This window comes from Bos indicus x Bos taurus, chromosome 21 (genome assembly GCF_003369695.1).
Source record: "Bos indicus x Bos taurus breed Angus x Brahman F1 hybrid chromosome 21, Bos_hybrid_MaternalHap_v2.0, whole genome shotgun sequence".
Classification (NCBI taxonomy): domain Eukaryota; kingdom Metazoa; phylum Chordata; class Mammalia; order Artiodactyla; family Bovidae; genus Bos; species Bos indicus x Bos taurus.
In genome coordinates, this window is record NC_040096.1 from 6036540 (window position 1) to 6064131 (window position 27592).

Here is a 27592-nt window from a genome sequence, read left to right on the forward strand (position 1 = left end):
GCGCCCAGGGAGCAGCCCCCAAGCCCTAGCCGTCAGGGCCCGAGAGGGACTCTGCACCCTGGAGGCAGGAGGTCTGCACTACGCTTGTCACTGACCTCAGTGTGGCCCTCGGGCAGGACCCCAAGGTGGTGGGTGAGCTGCCCTTGGCACTGGGCTGGCAGGTAGACAGATGCTCAGAACTGCTCCAGGGGTCAGCCTGTGTGCTGGTTCTGACACTAGGGAGCTACATATCCTTCTGAGGACACGCCGGCCCAGACCCTCCTCCCCAGAAAAGTCGTGTATGCACACACACATCTGCACACCCTGAAGGGGGTTTCCTAGTTCTGCATGAAGAACTTGAGGAGCAGAGGCACAGAGGAAAAACAGCAGCTGGTAGCTGTGATGAGAGAGGCAGGGAGTCTGGGGAAGGGGAGCCTCCTGTTGGGAGGCTCAGGGAAGCTCCTGTAGCGAGGACACATGAAAACCTGGGCCCAGCAGAGCTGGGGGGAAGACCAGAGTGGGAGGACTCCAGGTCAGCCTCCTCACTGTGAAAACGACTAAGACACCCACAGAGCAGAGGGGAGGTGAGAACTGAGCGAGAGTAAGTGCAGAGCAGCAGAGCCCATGCAACAAGTCGAGCGTCGGTTCCCTTCCAGCTTTCTTACCTGGCCCCAGGGCTGTGAAGGGGCTATCTACCTGCCTCCTTACTCCCCAAACATCTGGGAACCACTGCCTGCCTCCTCACAGGTCTTGGTCCTGCTGGGCCACAAAGCCTAAGGCAAGGCCAGATCCCTGCCTTCCAGACACTTCTGGTGTGGCAGATGGACACGCAGACTATGTTCTCCCCTAGAAAGAACTGCAGGGTGACCCCTTCAACTAGGACTGGAAGGGAAGGGCATCCTCACAGCTGGGACAGGAATGTCTTGGAGAAGCCGCCCCAAGGGACACCAGCTTGGGATAGGCTGAATGCCCAGCAGGGTGGAACCCCTCCTCTGCTCCCACCAACCACAGGACTACCAGCTTCCAGGTACTCACACCTGGTGCCCCCTCCATCACCTCCTTAGCTTCCCATCCCCTCCGGATGTGACCAGCCCAAGTTATTTTAAGTCCACAGGTGGCCCTCAACACAGAAGCCCTGCTACAGCTGACCTCTCTGCAGAGGGGCCACAGGCCCATACTCCTCCCTAGGGAAGAAAGAGCCATACTCTCCTCTCTAACACATTTCTTTCATCAGAACCTCATACTGCCAATCTCAGGCATTCTTTCTAAGCCACACACACATCTCTCTGGGCTAGATGGCATCACACACCTGTTATTTACATGTTATGGAGCAGATATACCTAAGGACGGACTTAACAGGAATCAGGACAAAAGACAAATGTTCTGAACAGGCTCCAGCAAAGTTGCTGCTTCCTAGGCCACGCTGGGTTAGGACACGGTAGCAAAGCTGTGCAGGCTCAGGCAAGGCAGTGTCCCGTAGTTTTTAAAGGGCCCAAGGCAAGGCTGCTACCAGTTCCGCCTGGCTCAGAATCAGGCTCCTGGCGCACCTTGTCTGTCATCAGACTGTGGCCATGGACCTGGTACATTCCTCCTGAGGGGCCCGCTCTACCCACACAGAGAGGCAGGAGGCAAGGGACTTGCATGTCTCCATCACTGGTATCACATCCGAGGGTGGAGGCCCTAACCCCCTCCACCTCACGCTCTAGAAACCCCTGCCAGGGGTGGGGATGTATGGTGACTTTGCCTGGGTTCAACAGGAAGCTGGAAGAGAAATGACTACCTTGATACTGATGTAGCCACTGTAATGTTAACCATAAGACCTCAGAATGTTCTATGGATAGTATATTTGAATCAGTTACCTCAGCCTCAAGGACTGCTAAGTCAGGGTAAACTAACAAATGACGTCCTCCGTCGGCAGGTCCACTTAGCTCACCACATCTAAACAAACAAGTCTTACTTTCTATTTGCTGGAGATCATTATCTGACAGATAAATTGATCAATCAGCTTCTTACAGGAATTTCAGCTGAGGCCTCTAGGTAAGAAACACCTATTTCGAAGTGTACACAACTGCTATGTAACACAAGGATATTATTTATTTCAGTTCCACTTAATTCTAAGTCAAAACGCCCAAGTTCCTCTCTCTACTCCTCTCTCAACAGAAAAATACACTGTGAATGTGAGGGATCATAATATATGATGAAAAGATGGTGGTGGATCAATCTCTTAGCTGCCTGTAATGAAAACTGAAACAAACAAACAAGCTGAGTATAAACACCTCTGGCATCTCTGTGCAGCCTCATCCACGCAGTTACTCAACCTGCCTTGTAAACACAGAATGAATCAGAACCAGAGGCTGGCAATGCTGTTCCTAAGGGTACCCCGCAAACCTAATTCCTTACAGTCAAGATTATTCAAAAAGGCATAGTGAAGCCCAAGATGGAACTCTCAGCAAGTGTTTTGTAGGAAATTAAGTCTTGTGGATGCATGGGCTTTAAATCCAGAAGGTATAAAGTCATGAGCCCTGCCAACTCTCGCCAAAACGTATCTAATTCCATCACTGCTGTTAACAAGTGACCGAGTTCCGTTCCACAGAAACACCTGACGTGAGTGAGGGCTGAGCCGCCGGCAGGCCAGGATCGCGAGGACCCCGGGGCTGGGGAGCTGGAGCCGAGCCTTCACCGCCCGCCACTGGGGCAGGGCCACAGCTCCCAGCCACCTCAGTCCTCCACCCGTAAGAGAAGGGCTCCCCTGCCTATAAAAAAAAGGGTTTGGACTGGATTAACTCACGTGAAGAATACTGACTGAGCGCCCACTACGTGAGAGCACCAGGCAAGCACAGCAGAAAGGACCAACGGTGAGCCGCCGTAGCCAGCAGGGATCCTCCGCTCCCCAGACAGGGAGGGCATCCACGCCGCCCATGGGAGAGGGCGAGGGCACACCCGGGGTGACGGGCCGGGAGCTGCACCTCAGTCCCCACAGGGCCGCCCGGGGACACGACGGGGTGTAGCCGTGACCCGTGGAGACACCTCAGCGCGCTGGACTTGCAAGGGGAGGCAGGGGAGCCTTCAGTGGCTCAGCGCACTGTGGGGGCCCCGGGAGGGGGGACTCCCGGCGGGAAGAATGTCTCATGACCAGAGTACCGGGGCTTGTTTGGAAGTCTGCCACCCTGGTGCCCGCATGTCACAATCACGGGGGTCCACGGCTCAGGGACCACGTCACCGAGGGGAGGGGAGGGGAGGAGAGGGCTGAAAGGTGGGGGCGCAGGAGAGGAAGGAAAACACAGTCCTGGCAGGAGGTGCCCGAGATCTGGAGCCGAGAAACGCTGATGCTGCCGTCCACAGGGCCCTGGGCTCCTTGGAGGCTCGAGGAAATAAAGTAACTGGCTGATGACCAACTGCCACATGTACCTATGGCTCTTCCAGCAAATACTGTGTGAGATCCAGGCAAATGAGGCCCAGGATCTGTCCTTAAGGAGGTCGCCGAGCAACGGACTTAAAGAAAAGGACTTCTTCAGAACATCGGTGGTAAAAAAAAAAAAAAAAAAAAGAACGTCGGTAATAAACAAGGAAGAAACGCAATTTGTTCTCTCTGGTGCTACCCAAGATGGAAAACGGATGTAGCCCAGACTTATTAGTCTTCTTAAATGGTATTGCACTATATTTCCTAATGATATTAAACTGCATTCCCATCCATGTAAGGAGAGAACTCAAAAACTTAAAAAATGCAACGGGGTGAGGCCATGCCTTGTGCACGTGTGTGCTTCACTAAAGGGTTAAGGGGACAGAAGCAAGAGAGGAAAACTTAGAAAACCTCTAGAGAAATATAAAATGGTCATGTACAGTAAGTCCACCCCACAAGTGTTTTGTTTTTTTTTTTCAGTAAAGAAAAAGAAAATTGAGTGGTGACCTGACCCAGAACTATCAGAGGAAGAAAAGCAGCATTAGTTCAAGACTGAGAAGCAAGAAAAATCTGAGTCTGTTTGCCAGATAAAATAGGAAGTATCTGCAGCTGGATTCCCTCTGTGTCGGTCACAAAGCGTCAGTCTACTCATCACATAACTGAGCTGCTCAGCTTCAACTGATCCCCTTGTCCAAATGCAGCCATCTCACTTCTGATTCATAAAACACTATTTCACAGCAAGTGAGTCACTTAATGACTACATAATGTAACATAAATTACTTTTATGCATTTAAAACAATTTCCTAATTACAAGGAAACATAAAAAAAGGTTCCGAGTGTGATTTTTAAGATGCTGGAACAAACCAAGATTTAATATAAAATATAATGACTACACATGATTACATGATTGTTTTTGAGGCCGCATCTGCAACAGAGGAGAAATATTTTGCTTTAATCTGATCCTTTACTTCTAATGGTTTATGGATCTTCAGAATTGATAAAGCACTTAGCCCGTGGATGCACAACTGAAACGCAGCTCAAGACACTCTGGGCACAGGCGAGTAAGAAATGGAAGCAGCAGCCCTTGGTGGAAGGCACTCACAGGAGGGCTTCACGCACTGCAACACCACCGCCACTTCTGGGTTTTATTCACACGATGACGATCTCTCACAGGACTTCAGTCTTATCAAGTGGATTGAGCATTTTAACTGTCACTCAAACATCAGTTTTTCTGGAAGATAAATATCTACAAAATGTACCATGCTCTTAGAGAAATTTAAGACTTTGATCACTATATATCAGCAGAGCCATATGCTGGTTGACCTTTTTGCTTTTTATCTAAGAATTAAGAGACCTTACTATAAACCTTACAGGTAATGACAAAATAATGATAAAATAAAGACAAACTATCTTTGTATCTCAGGAGTCTACATTAACCTAAATAACAGTATCTGGCAGTGGATATTTAAAATCTTTACTGGTATTGAAGCTAATATAAATTCTAACATCAAAATTTGTAAGATGTGTCATGAGAACACAAAGCCACATTGTTACATAAATACAAAGTGATACAAGTCCACTTTCTTTTATCTTTGAAACCCAACTACATGGGACATGGAAATTTTTTTTTTATATCAACTAGATAATCTGTTTTATCAATAGCTAGTAAGCTATTTTTGTAAATTGTCTTTCAGCTGAAAAAACAATACACTACTTACATCATATTGGAAAAGGAATGACCTCAAGATTTCCAAGCAACACAGCTATTTTTCACATCTGAACTCCCCTGCTGATCATTAGGAATAGTTTCAAATGTCCCATTCTTGGCTTCCATTTGTGCCAAATCCTGGACAAGTCTGTAACAAGGCCATGGCTGAAAACACTGCGTTTCTGCACGAGGTGCTAAGTCGTCTGCCCTCCCTTCTTAGCACACCGTCACTCATTAGTCTGAGGCCTCTCCTAAGTCAAGCTGTGCTATGGGATACAGAGGAAGTATGAAATCAAAGTCGTTTTGTCATATCTCTTGCAAGCTAATAAACTACTTCAAATTCATTGTTTAACTGAATATACTGTTCTGTGCTTAGAGATGCTGTGGTCTAAACTCTGTCCTCAGTCAGAAGAGGCAGAGGTGAATCTGGCCCCAAAAGGCTCAGTGCCGGATCAACACGCAGAAGGGATAGACAGTCTTTTGTTGGAGGGTATGTGAAGAATGTGTTAAAAGGCAGGGCAGGGGTGGGGGGATTCTTAAACGATCTGAAACAGTGCTGTTTCCTGTATTACATTCTTACCCAATTCTTAATTATCTAAAATGCTGAGGAATAAAAGACAGAGTTCACTTTCTTTTGACCAAATAGCTGGAAGTGTTAAAAAGTTAAGGCAGACTAGAAATAAAACACAGTTCCATTATGTTTTAAACCAGATTTAAGTGTTTTTTTTTTTTAATTCAAACTGACCCAAAGCAAAACTTACATTACAAAGGAAGAACAAAATACATTATGATATAACACACTAGGAGTTACATGAGAGCTAATCTGTGGGCCAAGGGCCTTATCCCAATGACACTCTGGGCTGATGAGCAATTCTGCACCAAAGTTAGAATCTCAGTTTTTGTATGGTCCACTGTGGTAATTAAACTACACATTCTCGTCTTGTAGGGTGTGTATCTGACAAATCAAGCTAGACTCCCTCACGCTCCAGATGTGTACTCTTGCTACTGCCAGAACACTGAATTCTCTAGCGGAAATGCTGCTCCAAGCATGACTGATAATGAATTAAAAAAACAAAATTGTCAAGTCCTCCAAACTAACAAGTGTGGATTATTCTGTAGTAAATAGTTTAGAAATATGGAAATTAAATAATCTAAAAAACACCCTTACTCTGCTGTACATTTATAAACACAAATATTTACACACACAAAAAAAATCTTCCGTTTGCAAAAGATGAGGTTTGCAGTTCATTAACGATCATAATCTTTTATGAGCTGGTGTCTTTGGTGTACTTGCCAAATATATTTTTATAAAGGTTTAGTAACAGGCTTAAATAATAAATTTCAAAAGGAACATAGAAGGATCAGTGACAAATTTGATACTATTCTGAACATTTCAGTCAAGATTCTGGAAAAACCAGTTGATTTTCTGAAAACATTTGTTCTCATGTTACTACAGAGTGCTTCTCTGCCAATCAAACTGGAGAGCAGACCTGCACATTCATCCCTGTATTCCACCAGTTACCGACTTTGAGACATTTTAGTTATTGTTAAAGATGATATGTGATTGGGATTCTAGTAACAACAAAAATAAAACATTCTTTTCAAGTTTCCAGAAAAATCAAACCTCAAACAAATAATGGAATTATACACTTCTTCATTAAATAGAAATTCTGATTCCAGGAAGAACTCTCATAATTTTTTTTTTTTTTCCTGAAGTCTAAGCAGCAATATAGAACAAAGAATTTACCTTCATCTGATCTTTTTACTTGGAATTTCCTGACTCTAACTCAGTGGTGAACTTAGTTTTGGAGATCTCTGAATGGCTGGGGAAAGAAAATCATTTTAAACTAACTGAATACATTAATAGACACATGAGGAGATGAGCCCTGTGCGAACATAACAGTAACATCACTGCTCAAAGTACAGGATTCTGCCTGCCTTCCCATGTCCTTGCCTCCCTGGCCCGGGTTCAGGGAGCAGCAACACCATCCACTTCCGGCCATGCCAGGTCCCCGATGCCAAAAATGTGTCTTAGCTCTGACCTGGTTATCGGTTTCCAGAGGACACAGCTCAGCTCCTAGCTTCACAAGGACGTTCTCTCAGAAGATGACTTTTTGGAGATATTTTTATGGGAAAAAAGTCAGAACACCCATTTCTATCTATCACATCCCAGTTACAGTTTTTGGATGGTTGCAAAACTGGCCACACTCTGAGTGGTTCCCTGCGGAAGAGGCTACGTACCCCATCCGTGATCCCTCACATCACCCTCTCCCCGAAGCTCCCCACTGTTCAGAAACCTGCTCCCAGCCCAGGCCCAGCAGAGCAGGCATCTGATGCCAGAGCTACTCCACATCCAAGAGAATAAATTTTGTGCTTGAGGAAATATCACTGTCGGCTCTGAAAAAGGATAAAGCCAGAGGAGATTCCTAATTCTACTTAGTTATACTTTTCAGGTGAAATAACTTTATACTTGATGACTTAAAACTAGAAACTCAGACAAGAGAAGCCCTTTATTTTGTACACTTCTGATAATAAATTTATTACTGGTGTGTAAATATTCTGAAATTTCCCAAAGCACTAAGAACAATACCGGGATAGTTTTAAAGCTGCTTCTGGAACTAATACAATGTCACATCAAGCACAGGGCTCATTCCCAAGGGCATCACCACAGATTCCTAACACCTCCGGAACCACTCTTACTGACACTTTATCATAGTTATGTGTATACTGCAAACATATGCCGATCAACCCAGAAAATAACTGTTCTGAAGAGCGTCTCTGTGTATAGCTTTAAAATAGATAGGAAATGCTTAATTAGCATATTAGAAATTAACCAGACTTACAAATGTGCACCCATTATAAATTTTACCCTTTAGACATTTTATTTCAACTGGGAAGAAATAAACACCATGAAACCATCCCAAATTATTTATCCATTAAAGCCAAATGATTTAACAGTATTTTGGCTATTTTTAAGGAATACTCTACCACCAGGACATGAAATTTTCTGCTTAAACTGAAGTAAAAGACAAAGCTTAAAATGGAAATTGCAACTGACTCTATGTTCTGCAATTAAAATTAAAGTGGCAGTTCCTGTTCTCACAGGCATGTCAAAGCCAGCTGTGGAATGAGGAACATCAAGTGAAATAATGGATAAAATACACCAGAAAGAGTATTGCACTGGAGGCACTATTTTAAAAACAGAATACACGGGCTTTATAAAGTTATTTTCTTTCCCATTAATTGTTTTAAAAGCACAATTCAACTAGAGACAGAAGTTGAGACTCAACGTCTCCAGGTAGTGTACTACAGCTGTTAAAAAAGTAAGTTAGAAACGAGCACACCAACAAAAAGCAGAGGGACTGGGTTTAAGTCATCCAAAGCTACGTTAATTAGAAAAAGAACAGTTTGAAACAGCCAATTTGTACTCATTAAAATGAATGAGGTGACAGCATTACTTAAAAAATTTCTTAGGGCATTTTCCAGTAGAACCCTGGATGCCCTGGGTGAAACTGTGCCTCCAAACTGTAACAAGTGCTCTGCTGGTTTATAATATTGTGCACGCCAATGAAACTGTAAATTTGGAAAGGGTCAATTCTCCACTCCAAACCTGCTTGTGTCATTTTGGAAAAACAACTGTTTTAAATGCAATATTGTATAGAAAGCTTGGACCTCTTAAACTTGGACCAAGAAACCAAATTAAGACCTTCAAGCATGTGGTGTGTGTGTGTCTGTGTGTGTGTGTGTGTATAAAAAAATCTCTCCCCTACAATGAAAACCAACCAAACAAACAAAAAAAACCTGTAAGTGTATACCTGCTTTCTGACTTCACAGCAAATCAGAAATTGCATAGGATATACTTTGTGCAAGGCAAAAAGCCTTTTAAGTATCTGGAATATAACTCCTAATCTTGCTCACAGTTCTCTGTGTATCAGATATCATCAAATTTGTGTTTTAAGTAGTCTTTCATGACCTTGGCAATTGGTAGTTCATCAAGTAGTTTTAGGTTTTGAAGGCCTATACACTGTCGAATTTTAATTCGGCACAGGTCCTGCAAGTTTCTGGGCTGTCCTAAAAAGACAGAAAAAAGAAAATGTTACAAAGCTGCAAAACATAACATTTAAGGAGGGCTTTAAGGTTCTGAGAGGAGTATTTTATTTCACTGGGAAGTACCTCTCTGCGGACTTTACATGCAAAGGAGCAGAGAGACGAGCTAGGAGGATGCGTCCTGGGTTCCATTACATGGCATCTCACTGATCCTTTTCACAGCCCTGGATGGTGGGTAGTTTCACTTCCATTTTACAAATAGGGACACTAAGGATCAGTGATTTTAGTCAACTGCTCAACATCAGACGACCAACTGAAGTGTTTGAGACTCAGACTTAAACAGTTCTTCTGATTCTCAGCCTGGTATTCTTACCATTACAAATCGGAATGTCAGTTCTTGTCCCAGGTAGGCCTCTAATATGCGGGTTGAACCTGTGTGAGCAAATCCCTCTTCTGGGCCTCAGTGTCTCCACCTGAAAAGTGAGGGAACTGAGTTCCTCCTATCAGCTCCCTGTCCAGGGCACGGAACCCAACCCCAGGGAGCTCTCTCAGATGAGGTGTGCCCCTCTGTTCCCCATGATTCCAGACACAGCAGAAGCAGAACCCTGCTGTGGGGAAAAGGGAGCAGACTGGGAGGGAGGGCAGGGAGGTAGAAGAGGCACAGCAAGCTATCCTGAATTTCCATGTCTTCAAACAAGCCATCCTGACCATCTGCCAATATAAACCTATGCTATGACTGAACTCAAAAAAGAAAAAAAAAAATTACACATTGCAATTTCTTTCATCTTTGAATACTGTGTTTCACCAAAACAATAAAGATGACCACAAACAAGAGCAAAAATTCTTTGCCACAGAGCCTCAGTGTTCGGATTCACATAAATGTCTACTTTCATATTCAATGGCAATAATGATACAAATCAACATGGTTCAATGTGTACTCTGTGCCATGTAGTCTCATAGGCTCCTGACATACACTAACTTGTTTTTATCCTTTTACAAGGGAAGTACTTTGATCATCACCCCCGTTTTACAGACTGCTTGCATCTCCAACATTAAATAACATGCTTAAAGTCAAGAACAATGCCATACTTCAGCAGTTCTCAAACTTTTTGGTCTCAAAACCTCTTTACACTTTAATTACCATGTAAGAAGTTAAAACACAAAGTTCAGAAATACATACTAATTCATTTACAAATAATAAAGATAAGCCTATTACATGTTAACATAAATAACATTGTTATGAAAGTAACAATATTTTCAAAAATAAATGAGAAGAATGGCATTCTTTCCATTTCTGCAAGTTTGTAAAGGTCTGGATGAATGGACGGTAGCTGAAGTCTCATGTATGCTCTCATATCCAATCTGCTGTGATGAAACCACATCATCCAGTCTCTGGGGAAGTTCACTTACTCTCATAAAGGAAGGAATGTGGAAAACACAAATAATGTCTTAGTATCACAAGGAAAATAATTTTGATCTCGATATCCTGAAAGGGTCTGGTTAATTCCAGGAGTCCCCAGGCCATACGTGGAGGACTACTGCTATACTTAGTACTTATTACTTGGATTGTACCTGTTTACACGGATCACCATCATTCAAAATTATAACTGAAAAAGGGTCCTTAAAACTCAGACTTCTGCACTGTAGGGCCTGTATGATCATGCCCTTTCCAAGAGGCACTAAATACATGGTCTCTTAACAGAATCACAGCTGAAGCTACTGCTTTCCTAAGAACGGCTGTAAGCCAGCCACATGTATCTCCATGGATGTCTGCCTGAGGATCTGTGCCAGGCTGCTGTGCGCACTCGTGACTCTCTTGGTGAGGCTATATCCTCCTCACCATCCAGATCTCTGCTAAAAAGGCCACTTCATTAGAGCAGACGAGGTCAGGTTCCCTATCAGATACTTTCTGAGTTCCGTTTCTCTGGAGTGCTGAACGTGGCTATGATTTCACATTTATTCGGTGATTACCCATTAATGCCCATCTTCTTCCTTACATGTTCCATGAGGTTAAGATGATTTCTGGCTGCCAACGCCTGACACAATCAATACTCAACAAATACTAGCTGGACAAATGAATACTTAATAGGCTTTTCCTAAGAGTATAAAACAGTCAACTAACTCACTGCAAAACACACCCATGTCAACAGCAAATCATTTCTTAATCTGTTTTGAAATATTTTTCATCACCATTCACGGGCTACCTTGAGGAAGAGAATAAATTATCAGTCATTTTTCAACAAATGCTTAAACTATTTGATCTACAAATGCAAACCAGAGTATGAATCATATTTGAATCTTTTTTTAAAGAATTTGATTTTCCTAAAAGATGGCAGGTCTTTTGAAGTACAATATTAATGAAAAGAACCACCACAATGTATTCAAGGCGAAACAGATGAGATAAATTGACATATATAAATATACATGTATACTTAAATGAAAACATATCATCTAACAATGTGGAAAAATTATATTATTATATTATTGGAATTTGCTTAGCTAAGGTAGGAAAAATGGAGACAAAAGGTCTTCTTTTGTGGAAGATTACACTCTCCAAAGATGACGACAGTATCTCCAAAGACCTCACGCTCTTCTTTAACAACGTGACTGGATACACCAGTGTTAAGAGATGGTATCTGGGCTCCCTCTCCTAGAAACTGGGTGGGCTCCTGACTATGGTGAAACTCATAAATCAGAGCTCCCAACTGGCTCTTGAGACATTCACTCTTGGCACCCAACTACCACCAGGCCATTAAGTCTACAAAAAGGAGCTGAGGTCACCACCCAATAGTCCAGGCTGAACTCCCAGCCAACTGCCTGCACAACTAGCCAGCCATCAGAGTGAGACATTTTGAAGGTGGAAAGGCCCCAGTCAAGTGGAGTGGCCCCAGCAAGATGACAATGCTTGGCGCAGAGAAATAAAATAATCAACTATTATCATTTTAAGTCACTCAATTTTGCAGCATTAGATAACTGAGATTCTGGAATGTGGAAGTAGGGTGTTACCATTTAAAAAATATATATAAATTAGGTAGCTTTGTTATTGGGACCTAGCAGGGGGAAGAGCTTTGACGAGGCTGATGGTAAGGGCTAAAAGTTTTAAAAATGTTACTAGAAGCTGGAGGAAAGGGAAGATATAGTTTGGCAACATGTCACCTGGGGTAAGGGGAAAACTGGAAATGCCCTAACAATCTAGGTAAGAAAATTTCCCAGGCCTAATATTACAAGTGCCACTGGCTCTCCTCATTGGCTGTGATAAATTGCAAGAGGGCCAAGATGAGCCAGCAAGCTGAATTCAAGGGACACAGCTACAGAAAAGCCACCATCTGCAGGAGCTACCGGTGCGTGAGCCTTTCCAGGGGAAAATGTGCTTCCTATGCCTAAATATCAGAAAGCTTTACTCAATTTGCTACTGAATTCTCTTCTTCTTAAGCAGTGTGTTATAGCAGTCTCAATATTTGGGGGGAATCTAATCTTTTGAAGATTTCTTGACCATATGTAACTTTTGTCTGCAGAAATACCTTGAATGGGAAAAGCCACAGTTAAACCATCAACTGTTAGACCCAGTAGCTCTTGGGTGAGTTACTTAGCCTTCTGCTTTGGTTTCCACATCTACGAACTGAGGATGACCTACACAATAGGCCTTATAAGCATAAGAATTAGTTTTGGTAAAGTGCTTACAACAGGACCAGGCATATAGTAAGAGTTATAGAGTATTTGGTATATGTTAAAACAGTAATTTTAAATACTGGAAGGATATAGTTTTGCTTCTCCTTCTCAAAAAAGTAGAGGGCTCCTTCTTGGAAGGAGCTCTGTTTTCCTGCTGCTAAGATGGTAAGAAAATGAGTAGACAGTTTAATAGTAAAGCAGCATGATGCCAGTTCTGGGCAAACTGATGGAAACTATATTCTGGAAATCACTACATGACTTGGATTAGGCAGAGATGGGGGAACCTTGTAGAAGAATCTGTGCAGTGATGAAGTGCAGGGTGTCCACAAATACACAGCTATTTCCTCACCTTGGCAGGCAGTAGCACTGGATGAAAAGCAGGCTACATGATAGCAAGTAATAAAGACTACTCACTGTAATGACTGCCATTTCCAAGACTATTTAAGGAGCCATTTTCTCCCAGGAAAATCATTCTAGGAATAGAAGATTGTGACTGAAGAAAGAAGTACAGGCATACCTCATTTTATCGCACTTTGTAGATTCTGCATTTTTACAAACTGAAGGCTTGTGGCAACTCTAAGTTGAGCAAGTCTATCAATGCCATTTTTCCAACAGCATTTGCTGACTTCATGTTTTTGCATCACATTTTGGTAATCCTTACAGTATTTCAAATATTTTCAGTATTACTGTACTATTATCTCTTGATTATTATTTTATTATCATGTTATCTGTGATCAGTAATCTTTTTTTTGAAGTTACTACCACTGGCTAAAGGCTCAGATAATGATTGGCATCTTCTAGTAATAAAGTATTTTTTAAGTTAAGGTGAGCACGTTATCATTACTTTTTTTTTTTTTTTTTAAGACAAAATGCTATTGCACACTGGGTACACTACAATATAGTGTAAACATAACTCTTCTATGAGTTGGGAAACCAAACAATTTGCCTGACTCCCTGTACTGCAGTGGCCTGGAACAGAACCGGCAACATCTCCAAGGTGTGCCTGTACTTTCTTGGCAACACATCACTCAGAAGTACTTACTGAGCACCTACTGTGTACTTAAGAATGCACTGTCCCAAAGATTAAAGGGGCAAAGGAAAGAAGGAGACAGAGGAAAAGAAGGCAGAGAAAGAGAATAAAGGGGACAACAACAAAAATCAGTACATGACACACTGGTTACTAGGTGCCTCACTCCTGTGCTGTTAAATAGCAGCTGCCGTGTTCATGGGATTACAACAGGGTGGACCTGGGGGAGATATCTCACACACACACACACACACACACACACACACACACACACTACAAGAGGGTGGACCTGGGGGAGACATCTCTCTCTCACACTCACACACACACACACACACACACTCACACACACACACACACACACACACACACACACTACAATAGGGTGGACCTGGGGGAGACATCTCTCTCACACACACACATTACAAGAGGGTGGACCTGGGGGAGACATCTCATACACACACAGACACAAGAAGTATAATTTAAGGAACTATAAACGCTATGGGGGATGCAGAGACACTACCAACTATTATTCATACTAATGAATTACAATGGGATTACATAATACTTCAAAGGGTTTAGTCTTTCCACTTGGTAAAGAAGCCCATCATTAGTAATAATTGGGCTGGTATAAAATAGGAAATCAGCTTTTGAAGGGTCTCGTCTAGAACAAATTACAAAACCAGGGCTGCGGCATAATTTCAAAAATTAAACACCCTAAAGCATTAAATATCTCCTTTTGACATGACCACCTCTGCATGTGCCTTAAGCCAAAGAAAAGCACATATTGCTTTGTAACAAATAACAGAAATCCTTAGAAGGCTACACAAGAAACAGACAGTAATACAAATATGACAGAAATGGTACAGAATAAGGTCATACTTTCTATATCAAAGAACCTTAAAACGTAGTGTAATCTGACTTAGAACTGTGCACCGCATCATCCAAGCTGATGCTGTGTAATTCTGGATTGCATCCAAGAGTCAAATCAACGTAGCCTTTTACTTTTCAATACCATGATTCTTATTTTGAGGTGAGCTAGCAACTACCTTTGTCCTATAAAATAAGATTTTAACACATTTCATACTAAGCCCTGTGATGGGGGTTCAGGGACAAGAGCAAAAGAATAAAACGTGCTCATGGTAGGATCTTAAAAGGGAAACAGATAAAACGGAGGTACTGGGAGACCAATGCAGATGTTGACCCAAGATGAAAAGTGCTAAGTATAAAGGTTAGCCCATTATAAATGCAGTGTACTATTTATTTCTAAAAGTAATTTTAATAATTGAGACTAAATAACTTTGCCAACAAAGGTCCGTCTAGTCAAGGCTATGGTTTTTCCAGTGGTCATGTATGGATGCGAGAGTTGGACTGTGAAGAAGGCTGAGCGCCGAAGAATTGATGCTTTGGAACTGTGGTGTTGGAGAAGACTTCAAGGAGATCCAACCAGTCCATTCTGAAGGAGATCAGCCCTGGGATTTCTTTGGAAGGAATGATGCTAAAGCTGAAACTCCAGTACTCTGGCCACCTCATGCGAAGAGCTGACTCGTTGGAAAAGACTCTGATGCTGGGAGGGATTGGGGGCAGGAGGAGAAGGGGACGACAGAGGATGAGATAGCTGGATGGCACTACTGACTCGATGGACGTGAGTCTGAGTGAACTCCGGGAGTTGGTGACAGACAGGCAGGCCTGGCGTGCTGCGATACATAGGGTCGCAAAGTCGGACACGACTGAGCGACTGAACTGAACTGAAATAACCTAGGAAGACTACAATGCAGAAGTGCAGCAAAATCCCCAATTAGAAGAAAAATCAATAATCAAAAATAATCTTAGTTAAAATGTGTTACATAAATTATTTCTCCAAAGAGCTATACTAAGTTATCACTATTTTGGTAAGTCGTACTAAAAAAACAACAACAAAAAAAGTCAAAGAAATTGGTAACAGAAGCATCTGAAAGGAACACAGGAGTAAGGGCCCCCGATGCAGAGGAGCTGTCATGAGAGCCTGCTTACACACCTGTTGCTGTACTGGACTTAGCTGAGAAAGTCACGGCCTAAATTTCACTTTCTTAGAATTCCTTTAAAAAGTAAATTCAAATTACTTAAAGAAGTACTTGACAGATTGTCATTGCAAAACAATTTATCCAACTCATTCCCATTTACCTAATTGTTTTTCTCTCAGAAACGTGAGCCCTTTATTTTTCAAATTCCTTCCGATCAGTGTAATCATTAAAGTATTCTTATTTAAATAAAAATATTTTAAAATTATGAAGTACTTAAATTATCAAATACATTAAAATTATTTAAAATTTAAATAAATAATTCCTTTTATTAATTCTTTAAAACATACAAATCAAAATACAACCCAGCACTACCTTTTACAAACCACTAAAGCATATTGAGTGGCTGCTTCAAGTACTGGAACAGCAATTACTAGAAACACAGATCATTACATTACCTTTGACTCTTCTGAATATTAAACACAAATCCAACTGGCATATTCTCTGCCTTAAGAATAATTTATGCAAGAACCTGCCATGCTATGTAAAATAAATAGATAGGTAAACAAGGTGTTTAAAAACCAGTTAAGTGGTTAACTTACTCAAGGACTCGTTGGCACCTCTGATATGCTTCTGTGCATGGTGAATCACTGAAACTGCTATCTACAATTCAGGGTACTAGTCTTTTAAACTGACAAATAATGAACCTGTTTTACCCCCAGAGCATCTGATGGAATGATCACTGATCTCTCTCTACAGATCCTAACTAATAAGTATGCTGGCATCGACCAAGCAGTAATTTAAAACATTCCATCTTATTCACAGATTGTAACTGCAACTGGAAATATGCTAGAAGATCATTAAATCCTGAAACACTAGGTTACCAGGGTGTCCTTAAAATTCTGAATGTAGAAATTGAACGTTGCTAGATCTCAACTTTTTTAGTTTGAGGACCTCTGTGCACTCTTAAAGTTGGATGACCTCAAAGAATTTTCATTTATGTGTGTTGTTGTTGAACTGCTAAGTTGTGTCTGGCTCTTTGCAACTCCATGGGCTGTCGCCCACCAGGCAAGGACTCTGGAGTTGGTTGCCATTTCCTTCTCCATTACGTGTGTTGTATCTATCTGTATTTACCAAATCTAGAAATTTTTAAAATACTGATTTCTTAAAATAAGAGTGATAAAATTCATTATCTGTTGAAATAAATTTTTATGGAAAAAAAAAAAAAGCTGCTTTCCAAAACAAGAAAGATTTCATGAAAAGAGTGGTGCTGTTTTACATCTTTGCAAATTATCTCTTAGGTAGGGCTTCAGAGAAGACAGCTGGAATCAGAGACCTGCTTCTGCATACCATCTGTTGTAAATAATATGCTGTCTTGATTGAAGTAAATGAAGAAAATCCAGACACACTGGTAGTAGGAAAAGGAAGGAATACTTAATGGCCTTTACAGATAAATCATGGTTCTTTGATACTACACCAAAACTCAACAAGATGTGTTTTTTGAAGGTTAGATGCAAAATGGAATCTGACACCAAACCAGTGAACTTTTTTATACCCTTTCATATTAAAATCCACTGGTCTGTTTCGCCCTTTGAAGGGATCTTTTACCCAATGCATGATTGTGTAACACCATGCACTAGTCGTTTGGAAAACACTGATTACCTGAGTTACGCAGATCTTTCCAATGGTGACCCAATTCACTGCATGATAGCAAAAAATGACTTTTGTTAATAGCTCTACTGATTTTGAAAAGTTTGTACATATTGGTAAACTGTCAGTGTCCTACTGGCAAATATAAGCTTTTCAAAATTCTAACTTTCACTTGAAAGCTCAAAATTTGTTGCTCATCATAAATACTTTCAGTTGTTCTCCTTAAGGTGACAAGTGAACTTTATTCATTTTCAAGAAAACGTCTACCAAATACCAAAGCCTAACCAGCTTGGCTGTCCATCTCATATTTTAGGTAAATACGGTATTCCATCAAAAAAAAGTTGCTGGTTCAGATCAAACAAATCACAGACGTACTTTCCCTTAATTCAATCCCACTTTGTTACAGAGTAAGAACACTTTCAATTTCCATCCCATAGAATATTAAAAAAGGTACATCCTCAAATGGATAGGATTTATTAAAATTAAATCAAAGACATTCCTAAATGGATCTGGAACACTCTCCTCAGGCTGCCTGTGGTGAAGAACACGACTGCTAGCAGCCTCTGGGGCCACTGCCTTCATGAACGCTCAGGTGCCTACTGTTTCAGCCACCACCGCTCTTACACATCAGTGCAGTCAAAGAAGCCAATAATATCTTAGTACTGTTATGAAATTAGTTTTGATCTCATGTCTTGAGGGCCCCCAAGAGTCCACACTGTTCTGTATGAATCCAAAAACAAAATAAAACCACAAGCAGCAGGATATCATTCCCTTTAAGAGTGGTTATTGGCAAGAATTTTTAAAAGGAGGGACCCCACAGACTCTGATTCCCCCAATTTTCAGAGGAGGCCACAGATCCGTGGGGAGGGTGGGAGGCCAGGCGGCCTGCCCAAGCGCATCAGGTAAGTCAGATGCTAGGGCAAGAGCCCACTGTCTGCTCTCCCCGCCACAGGACGCAGCTGACGCAACAGCAACCAGACACAGGCCCCGCTGAGAATCCGCGGGGTGCCGTGAGGGAGACACAGGCCGCTGAACCCAAGAGGGCAAACGCTGCTCAGGCCTAGGGACTGCGTTCACAATGTAAGTGAAAAATGATAAAAACAATGAACAGACTTCTTCTGGTTTCAGCTCCAACATAAAAGAGAACTTGAAGTAATCATAATCACTCCAGTCCCTACAAGAAGAAAAAGCTGAACAAACTCATCAAGGGCGTATCTAGGACCCATCAGTAAATGGATATATAGGGCAAACCTCCACCATAGAATCTGGAGAAAGAGACAGATCTAGAATCAGAGCTGAAATCGGTGCACTTAGGGCAGAAGCTACTGGAGCCACAAACTAGAGGAACACTTAAATGGTCCTTTAGACAAGCGGCCAAGCTCTGTGTGTGGCCCAGCCTGGGAGGGAGAGCCACAGTCTTAGGAACCGCTCACGTGTTCTGAGGGGTCCTTTCAGGGACCCCTTTTCACAGGGAGAGACCCCTGGTGGCTCTGGCAGGAGGAGGGTGTGAACACTGGCCTGATGGACACTCAGGAAACTTCACAACAAACGTTTGCTCACCAAGGGAGAGACCTCACCAGAGTCCTAGCCCACCCGGAGAATAAACATTTCTCTGATCCCCCCACCACGGTCCTCTCACCAAAGTGTGGGTATTTGGGGGGATAAGGCAGGAAACAGCGGAAAGGACAACACTTTTCTCATGGACTTTCTCTCTCTTTCCTAAAAGACTTTCATATTCTGAACACCTCTTTGACTAGGGAAATTTACACTGTAGGGCAGGGAGCTGACAAGGGGAAAAGAGCACCAGCTTCCAATCCAATTGCTCTGGGAGGTTTTCATTACTATTAAACCATTTCCTCAAGGGAAGTTTTCCTTACAAAGCAATCTTTCTTGAAGTTTTGGTCTTGTACCTCCTTTAACAGTTTCTTGTGCTTGCCATTTCTTGTGCATAAATGTTAATTTTTTTCTTTTGAATTGGACAAACATTCCTACAATCTCTGCTCTTCAGCTAGAGAATTTCTGCCCCTTCCTATATGCCAGAATTTCCATGATCCTCTTAGCTCTAAATGGTGTTTGTGCAAACTACACATACAAATTACTCTAATTAACGGCATGCACTGGCACGGCCCTCAGAATGAGTGTTCTCAGCAGGCCTCTGTAAGGGTCTCCAGCAGGATGCCTGCTGCTGCCTGTCATCACCGCCACTTCTTCCTGTCACCGGTCACATCTTCACTGATCTCACTTACTGTGTCTTTAGTTTTTGCTTCACTCTCTCTGCGTTTTCTTTTTTTCCTAGTAAAGGAACTAAGAGACCAAAAACTAGCTTCTCTAAGGAGGAAACAGCTTTCCCTCAGCAAGGTGATGCTCATGCTCTAGGTATGATCTTTGGCTCTTTTTGGTATTCATTATTCCCGGGCACAAACAAGCTGCTCCTTCAGTCGACTGGCTTTCTGGAGGAGACCACAATGAGTTCCGGACATTCAAGAAGGCAGAGGTTTCTGGAAGTCTGTCTGTAGAGTAATAGCAGCTTTTTGTGGCTTCTCCCTCTACTGTGATCAACAAGGCACCTGCAGATACTACTCTGTAACTAAGCCACTTGACCTGCCCTGTTTTTATGGAGTGTGTATCAGAGGTTTTATGGCAATTTTTCTAAAAAGCCACAACAGCTTTTAGATTCTAAGATTATGACTGTTCTGAGCTCTTCCGATTTAAATAATGTGCTCTGTAGTCAAAATGGAACAATTAAAACTAATAAGGCCCCGAACAAAGACCACCAAATGCCTTCGCTGTTCTTACACCTCAGGAGTCTGAGTTTTCAGATCAGAGGCTGAGGACGTGGGGCTGAGGGAGCAGGGGGTCGGCAGCAGCACAGGTGGGAAGGAACTCAGGCATTTAACCTGATGCTCCCTGAACCACCCAACCATCTTTCACTCTGGTTTTCAAGAGAGCCAGTACAGAGCTCCAGTGAGCCATCAGTTACAGTCGGTCCTTCCAGCACCGACTGAAAAAGAAAACCTCATAAATAATGCACAGGTGAAGCAGAAACACTTCATTTGCTTTTGGCAGAAAACACCACTGATGGCAAAGTCAAGAGGTAATGAATTATGTCGCAGCATCTGAAGACAGAGGCTAACTGCAGCCTTCCAAGGACAGGTGTTCCTTTGCTTCTGAAAAGCATCCCAAGTTTGCTAAGCCACCATCCTTATGGTTGCAGTCAGCCAATCTACCTTTTCTGCAGACCTTCTAGGTGCACGGCTTTGCTCCAGGTGCAGCGGAGAACTCAAACACAAAGAGGCAGGCCTGTCAATTTTTCTATCCGCCCTAATTTTAGAGGTACGTGTGAATCTCTTTTTAACTCATCACTTGCTCTCCAGCAGCACTCCATGGTGGAGCTGAGCAGCTCCAAAGGGCCGGCTCCTCCCATCCCCTCTGGCCTGCCTGTCTCCACATGCAGACCGCACCACAGTTTAAAGAGCTGAAAACAGGCAAGGTAGAATAAGAATCTAAGGGATTCGATCTGTAGGTAGCAAGTCAGGCCCTGCATCCACCTTCATTTAATACTTTATTTAAAGAAAAAAAAAAAACCACAGCACTTATAATGTGCCAAGTATTGTTTTAAGTGCTTTATACGTATTAACTATTCAATCCTCACAACAAGCCTATAAGACAGATATGATTACCCTAATTTTAAGATAAGGACACTGAGGCACAGAGCAGTCAGCAAACACACCCAAGGCCACAAGTAGTCCGTGGTAGAGTTAGGGCTGGAGCGAAGTCTAGTCAGTTGAGTCCTGGTCTACGCCATTAACCACTGATCAAAGTATTTACCAGGCTGCAGCATTTATGCCTGTAACATGCCTTCCTGAAGGCAGCCAAGTAATCTAGTATCAAAGTTAAAGCAACAACAGCAAGACGACACTCAGAATCTATGTGTAAGATACACTGTACAGGCTATACACCAGGACAGAATTCTAACCTCAAGTCCAAGAGTAATTGTATCTTTCACAACACCAACACCCCTATCAGTCTGTAAATGAAAACTACTGGAATATTTGCTGAAAGAATCAGCAGTGAACTTTTGCTGCAGTCTTTTCCTAAAATATGGCCTGGATCTGAAGCCAGCGGGGAGCAATCAGCACACACACCTCCTGTCCCTGAGTACATCACTGTGTCTCAAAAGCGTTCTGCAAGGGCTCACCTACCAGACAGCCCAAAATACCTCCTCCAAGGCAGGCACATCTGTGCTGAAGAAGTCAACACTTGCGGATATTTAAATAATTTATAAATACAATAAAATCCATTTCCTGTGTGGCACTTGCCACAAAATGAGTGCTCAACAGCCACATGGGGCCAGTGGCTACCACAGTGGCCAGCACAGAGGCCATTCCCGTCATCACTGAACGTTCTGTGGACAGCACGGGTTAGATCCTAAGTGTCATTTTTTTTTTTTTATGCTTGAGTCTGAATATACTCACTGGTAATAATTTCATCCTGTCTTTATTATGAATAAACAAAATCCAAATTATACCTCATTTCTTCATAAATTTTCTACTCCCAAATTCAGTTCCAAGGAGGACAGTGGATTATTTACAAGTAGGTCAGGTAAGTTCCTAATCCTCTACTACTTGGGACCTAGAACATCTTTCTTCTTCTATAACAATGAATGAAACATAAAAATTAGTTGAGGAAAGGGGAATTCATTAAAAAGTATGGTAGACAAAGGCTGCGTTTACAGACGATAGCTTCATGTTGAATATGAAGCTCTGAGAGTACCCACGAGGAAGTCAGAGAGGAGAGGGTGGCTGCTCCACACAAACCAATTCCTCCATCCGAAAAACAACACACACGCACGATTAACGCAGCGGGCCACACACTTCTTGGCTAAAAAAAAAGCGCCTACAGGAAAACAGGCCGGTTACACGGTCCTGTGTGGGCCAGGGACAGTGGCACCAAATCTCCTACTGGGAACAAACTTTTCCTTACAACCATTTCTAATTTCTAGCATCCTTAATCTACACTCCTAGGATGCCTAACAAATAACACTGCTATTCCATTCCATGTGTGTTCACACTGTAAAGAAGCAGAAACGGAATGATAAAACACGAGCACAGCTTAGGAATAAAGCACACATTCTAAGACACTTCCATAGCGAAGGATGCTAAGATCCAAAATTCTCCTTCTAATTCCTCATTCTCAATTTCATAAAGCCTGGAAAGACTATGTTTATGACTGGTAGGAAATGCCCTGTTCTAGTATTGATCTCGGTTAATTTAAAAAATTCTTCTCTCTGCATCCTTTTGGCCAATTTTTCTCTCATCCTATCTATGCCTATTTACTTTTAGTAACACAATTGATTATTTTTATGAAATCCTGTGATACAGAGCTTTCTTTTTCATTTCAGACGAGTGGAATGAGCAGGGCTAACAAGAATCATTAACATCTGGTCATTTTAAGTTGTAAAAACACCTTAAGCTCCTCAGAAGAGGCAAAAAAATTTTTTTAAATGTAATAATAGCAATAATTAAATTACATACTTGTGACTTCTTGTAAGAAATCCAAACACGGCCGACTACTTCCAGAAATGCTTATTGAAACAGCCAATGGGGTCTGTCCTTCATAGTTCCTTGTGTTCGTGTCCGCTCCGTAATTATATAACATCCGTGCACAGAGCACATCGTCCCTAAGGGCAGACAAATGTAAAGGAGTCTGTCCGTCTTCTAAGCGACCCAAGTTTGTGTCTGCTCCTCTCTGGAGGAACATTCGGCAATAAGAGTGATTGCTTTTAATCACAGCGTATCTCAACAGGAAACCGTTCTGAATGTCGATGTTGGCGTTGTGGTCCAGGAGGATTTTCACACAGCTTGACCGCTCTCGGATAATGGCGAGCTGAAGCGGCGTTGTACCTTTATCACTGAGCGGGTCAACCTCAGCCTTGAACTCCAGTAGGAGTCGGACAAATGAGTCCCTACCATAGTGAGCGGCCACATGAAGGGGAGTCCAGCCATCATTGCTTTTGGCATTAATAATGTCGCTCCTGTATTCAGATTCTAACATCAGGCGTGCAATCCGGGCCCGGCCATGCATGGCTGCATAATGAAGAGCAGTGAAGCCTCCGATTAAGTCCTTAACTGTGGGATCAGCTAGAGTTAAAACCAAAATGAAAATATTAGCAGACTCTGGGAGAAAAAGCAACAACTCTGCCATGGCACAGCACATCTTAGCCAATTCTCACATAAAATGCGGAATGATTAAACACATAATGAGTATCAAGTCCTTCTTGCTTCAGCTTAATTGAAGTAGTTTTAATGGAAAATAAATTTTAGTAGAAAGCCATCAAACCTGGATTAACAGGATGAGCAAATGACTTACAAAGCATTTAAAAGATAAATACAGCAAACACAGAGCTCTGATCACCACATCCCTTCTCTTTGCTAATCTAACCAGCCGCCCTTGGCCTCCCAACTCCCTCATCTCTGCACTGTTTCATGTTTCTCTTCTGTTTTGAACTTTTTGTTTTATTTTCTCTTGTGCTCCTTCTTGGTCTTAAAAAGAAGCATGTGTAGCAACATCTGCTGCTCTAAATTACGGATGTACTGTGGTCTGGCAGACTGTGTTATTTTAGGGTATATTAGGTAAAAAAAAAAAAAAAAGTTATTTGTGGTCTATAAAAATTCCAAAGTATGTAAGGTATATGTTAAGAGATCTTGATAAATCATGTTTCTATAAGATAAAAGTCTATTCTGAATTCTTTGTTTTACAAGAACTCTGGAGTTTTTAAGAATTAGGCAGCACACATTGTGTGAAAAATTGGGAGAAACTTCAGCACTGTGTAAATATTATTTTCTAAAACAGTTCCAAACCTCTCTTCTAAATCAACAGATTTCTGGAAGAAAGAAATAAAAAAGACAGAAACTAAAATGACTTATCAGCTATGTGACTCCTCAAGCCAGAGACTTCTGTCCCCTGTCCCCAATCCTTCCTAAAGCTGAGAGTCAGTTCTGCACCGCTCTCATCCCACTGGCCTTCCTGGGCAGGGGGCAGAAGAGGGGAAAGAACCTTTATTCACTGCAGGCAGGTCACTTGCTTCCTGGAGGCTGGCAAGTCCATGCGAAGATAGCTGATTGGACCTAACTGTCTAAGAGTAAAATGCTTTCTTCTTATAAAAGTCACTCTTAATTCTTCGTTTGTTCATGAAAGAGAAAAATTCACAAGTGTTTTTCAAACAAACAAATAAAAAGCCTCCACAGTTACATGATTAAACACTCATGTATTGTTTAGTAAAAATATTTTTTAGTTCTATAACATTTTATGACAGTTTGGGCTCTTAGAAAAACTTATGAGGCAGAAAAGTATACGTAAAATAGTAATAATACTGTGGAAAATACAAATTTCAATTAAGAAATAGTTACAACAAAAGCTATACAATGTTAGCACTTTTAAGCTAAGTTATATCAGTTGAATTTCTAAAATTATTTCATATAAACTGATATTACACAACAGTAATAAGACTTTTATGTGTTTAAAGAAAAAAAGGGTATCGTATCTGCCCTGCTCTTCACTAAAAGAAAACTATATAGTATATATTCAAGTTGCGACTTAAAAAAAAATAAAAGCAAGAACATTTAAACAAAGCACATTGCTGCCATCTACTGGTAAGATGTGAACAGGGGCTCCTGATGTTTCCATTTTGACAGATGATGCCCTCAAGTTTTTTTTTCAGATACCTTACTTATCTAGAGTAAGTGAGGACAGGCATGAAATCTAAAAGAACCTCTATTATTCAAACAAAACCGTAAATCTTGCCAAGACAGTCATTTCTTAATCTATACCCAACCAATCAACTGCTTCCAAATATTGTCTCCTGTTAGTGAAATTCAAGAATACTTTCACTTCTCCCACCTTTCATCTACCATGGGCACCTTTAAAGGTGCCAGCAAATAGTCTCATGTGTTATTTTACAGTAAAATTAAAATTATGTTACATGAACCTGCACTTTCATCTTTGGTTTTTCACTTTAGGGTTTTTTTTTTTTTCTTTTTGGTTCTACTTATAACTCAGTGCTATACTGAGCTAGGAAAACAAATATTAACAAATACAGCAATGATCTGTTTATTCTAAGTAAAAACCATAAAAATGCATGATTTGAGCACATACTGGAAACAAAGCATAGAATGAAGACTGTAGGTTAACAACACGTAAAATCTGTATAGTTACTTTTCTCAAGAAATTAACATGGAAAATATAAGACAAAGATGACAACAAAAATTATTATTAGCCAATGCAATAAGAAAAAATCTTAAATGGAGTAGTAGAAACTACAAAACATAAAATTCTATAAGAAACAGGCAAGACTTTCTTTGACTTAACTGAATTCACTTCATCGGTGTCTGTTCAAATGTTTCTTCATCAGAAAAGCTTTCCCTGAACACCAAACACAGCAGCCCCATCAACCTTATAACTGTGTTCACTTCAGCAAGCTTTCTCCCCTCACGTGCACGTATTTAATACAAATTCCAGAAGTCTCAAAAAACCCATTTAAACCTATTGAAAAGTTTAGCAATATACATTAATAAAAGCAGAGAAACATTCCCTACCAATGATTTCTTTCCAACAGCTTTACTGCAGTAAAATAAAACTGAGACATTTCAAGTATACAGGTTGATAAACTGATGAATTATACAGTCATGTAACTACCACCACAACCACAATATTCCCATCCTCTTAAAACGCTCCTTCCTGCCCCTTATAGTCAATTCCCTGCCCAGACTCTAGGCCCCAGGCAACTACTAATGCTTTGCCTTTCTAGAATTTCCTAGAGTATTAGGCTTTTGCATTTGACTTACTTCATTCATTGTGATGTTTTTGAAATTCATCCCCATGTTGTTGTTGCTCATCAAAAGTTCATCCCTTTGTACTGCTGAACAATATTCCATACTATGGATATACAGTTCATTTATACAATCATTAGCAAATGGACAAATAGGTTATTCCTAGGCTATAATAAGCAACACTACTGTGAACATTCACATAGTCTGTTTGTGGCTATGTTTTCATTTCATTTGGGAAACTACCTAGGAGAGACGTGCAGGGTCACATGTTAAATGTACATTTGCAGGATTCCACGGACAGGGGAGCCTGGCAGGCTGGTCTATGGGGTCACATAATCAGACACGACTGAGCAACTAGTAGCTCACTTGTGTCCAATTCTTTGAGACCCCACTGACTGTAATGTAGCCCACCAGGCTTCTCTGTTCATGGAATTCTCCAAGCAAGAATACTGGAGTGGGTTGCCACTTCCTCCTCCAGGGGACCTTCCTGACTCAGGCATCGAACTTGCGTCTCCCACATCTCCTGCACTGGCAGAAGGATCTTTTTTTTTTTTTTTTTTACCACTGAGCCCCTTAAGAATCCCTAAATGTAAATTTAACCTAAAAAGGGTACCAAACTTTTTCTAAATGACTACACAATATTACAGTCCCTCTAGCAATGTATGAGAATTCCGAATGTTCTACATCTTCACTAATACTTGGCATTATTAGCAATGTTAATTTTACCAGTTCTGTTGAGTATAAGGTGGTAACTTACTGGGATTTTAACATACATTTCCCCAATGACTAGTGATATTGGGCTTATTTATATACTTTCTTTTTGTGGAGTGTCCTTGAAATCATTTACCCATTTTTATTATGTACTTTTACTCATGACTGAGTTTAAAACTCAACTGTGTACATATTCTGGATACAAGCCCTTTTGTCTTGTATTTTCTCCTAGTCTACTGCTTGCCTTTTCACTTTATATAATGTGTCTTTGGAAGAGAAAAAATTTTAAATTTTGATGAAGTCTATATTATTTGTTTTCTTTGACGGCTTGTGCATTTTGTGTCCTGTTTAAGAAATCTTTGCCTAACACAAAATCACAGATTTTGTGTTTTCTTCTAGAAGTTTCATAACTTTAACATTTATATTTAGAGCAATGATCCACTGCTAACTGGTTTTGGCGCAGAGTGTAACATCAGATCAAGGTTCATTATTTTCCATATAAGTGTCTATTTGTTCAAGCACCATTTGTTTACATGAAGCAAGAACTTTCAGATGTACAAGTTGAATTTAGAAAAA

The 27592-nt window shown here is 41.4% G+C and overlaps 1 protein-coding gene across 3 annotated transcripts in view; it reads right to left on the minus strand.

Annotated features, from left to right (window-relative positions):
• Window positions 1–5782: 5782 nt before the first annotated feature.
• ASB7 (ankyrin repeat and SOCS box containing 7) overlaps window positions 5783–27592 on the minus strand; it is a 55651-nt gene continuing 33841 nt past the window's right edge. For 2 of the 3 annotated variants that reach the window (XM_027521653.1, XM_027521652.1), the window contains exons 5-6: window positions 23012–23617; window positions 5783–9158 (exon numbers count right to left, since the gene is read on the minus strand). In XM_027521653.1, coding sequence (XP_027377454.1) covers window positions 9019–9158; window positions 23012–23617 — 746 coding nt within the window. In that variant the 3' untranslated portion in view covers window positions 5783–9018. Of the gene's footprint in view, window positions 9159–9507; window positions 9608–23011; window positions 23618–27592 lie in introns of all 3 variants that reach the window. The other variant, XM_027521654.1, reaches the window with a different exon arrangement.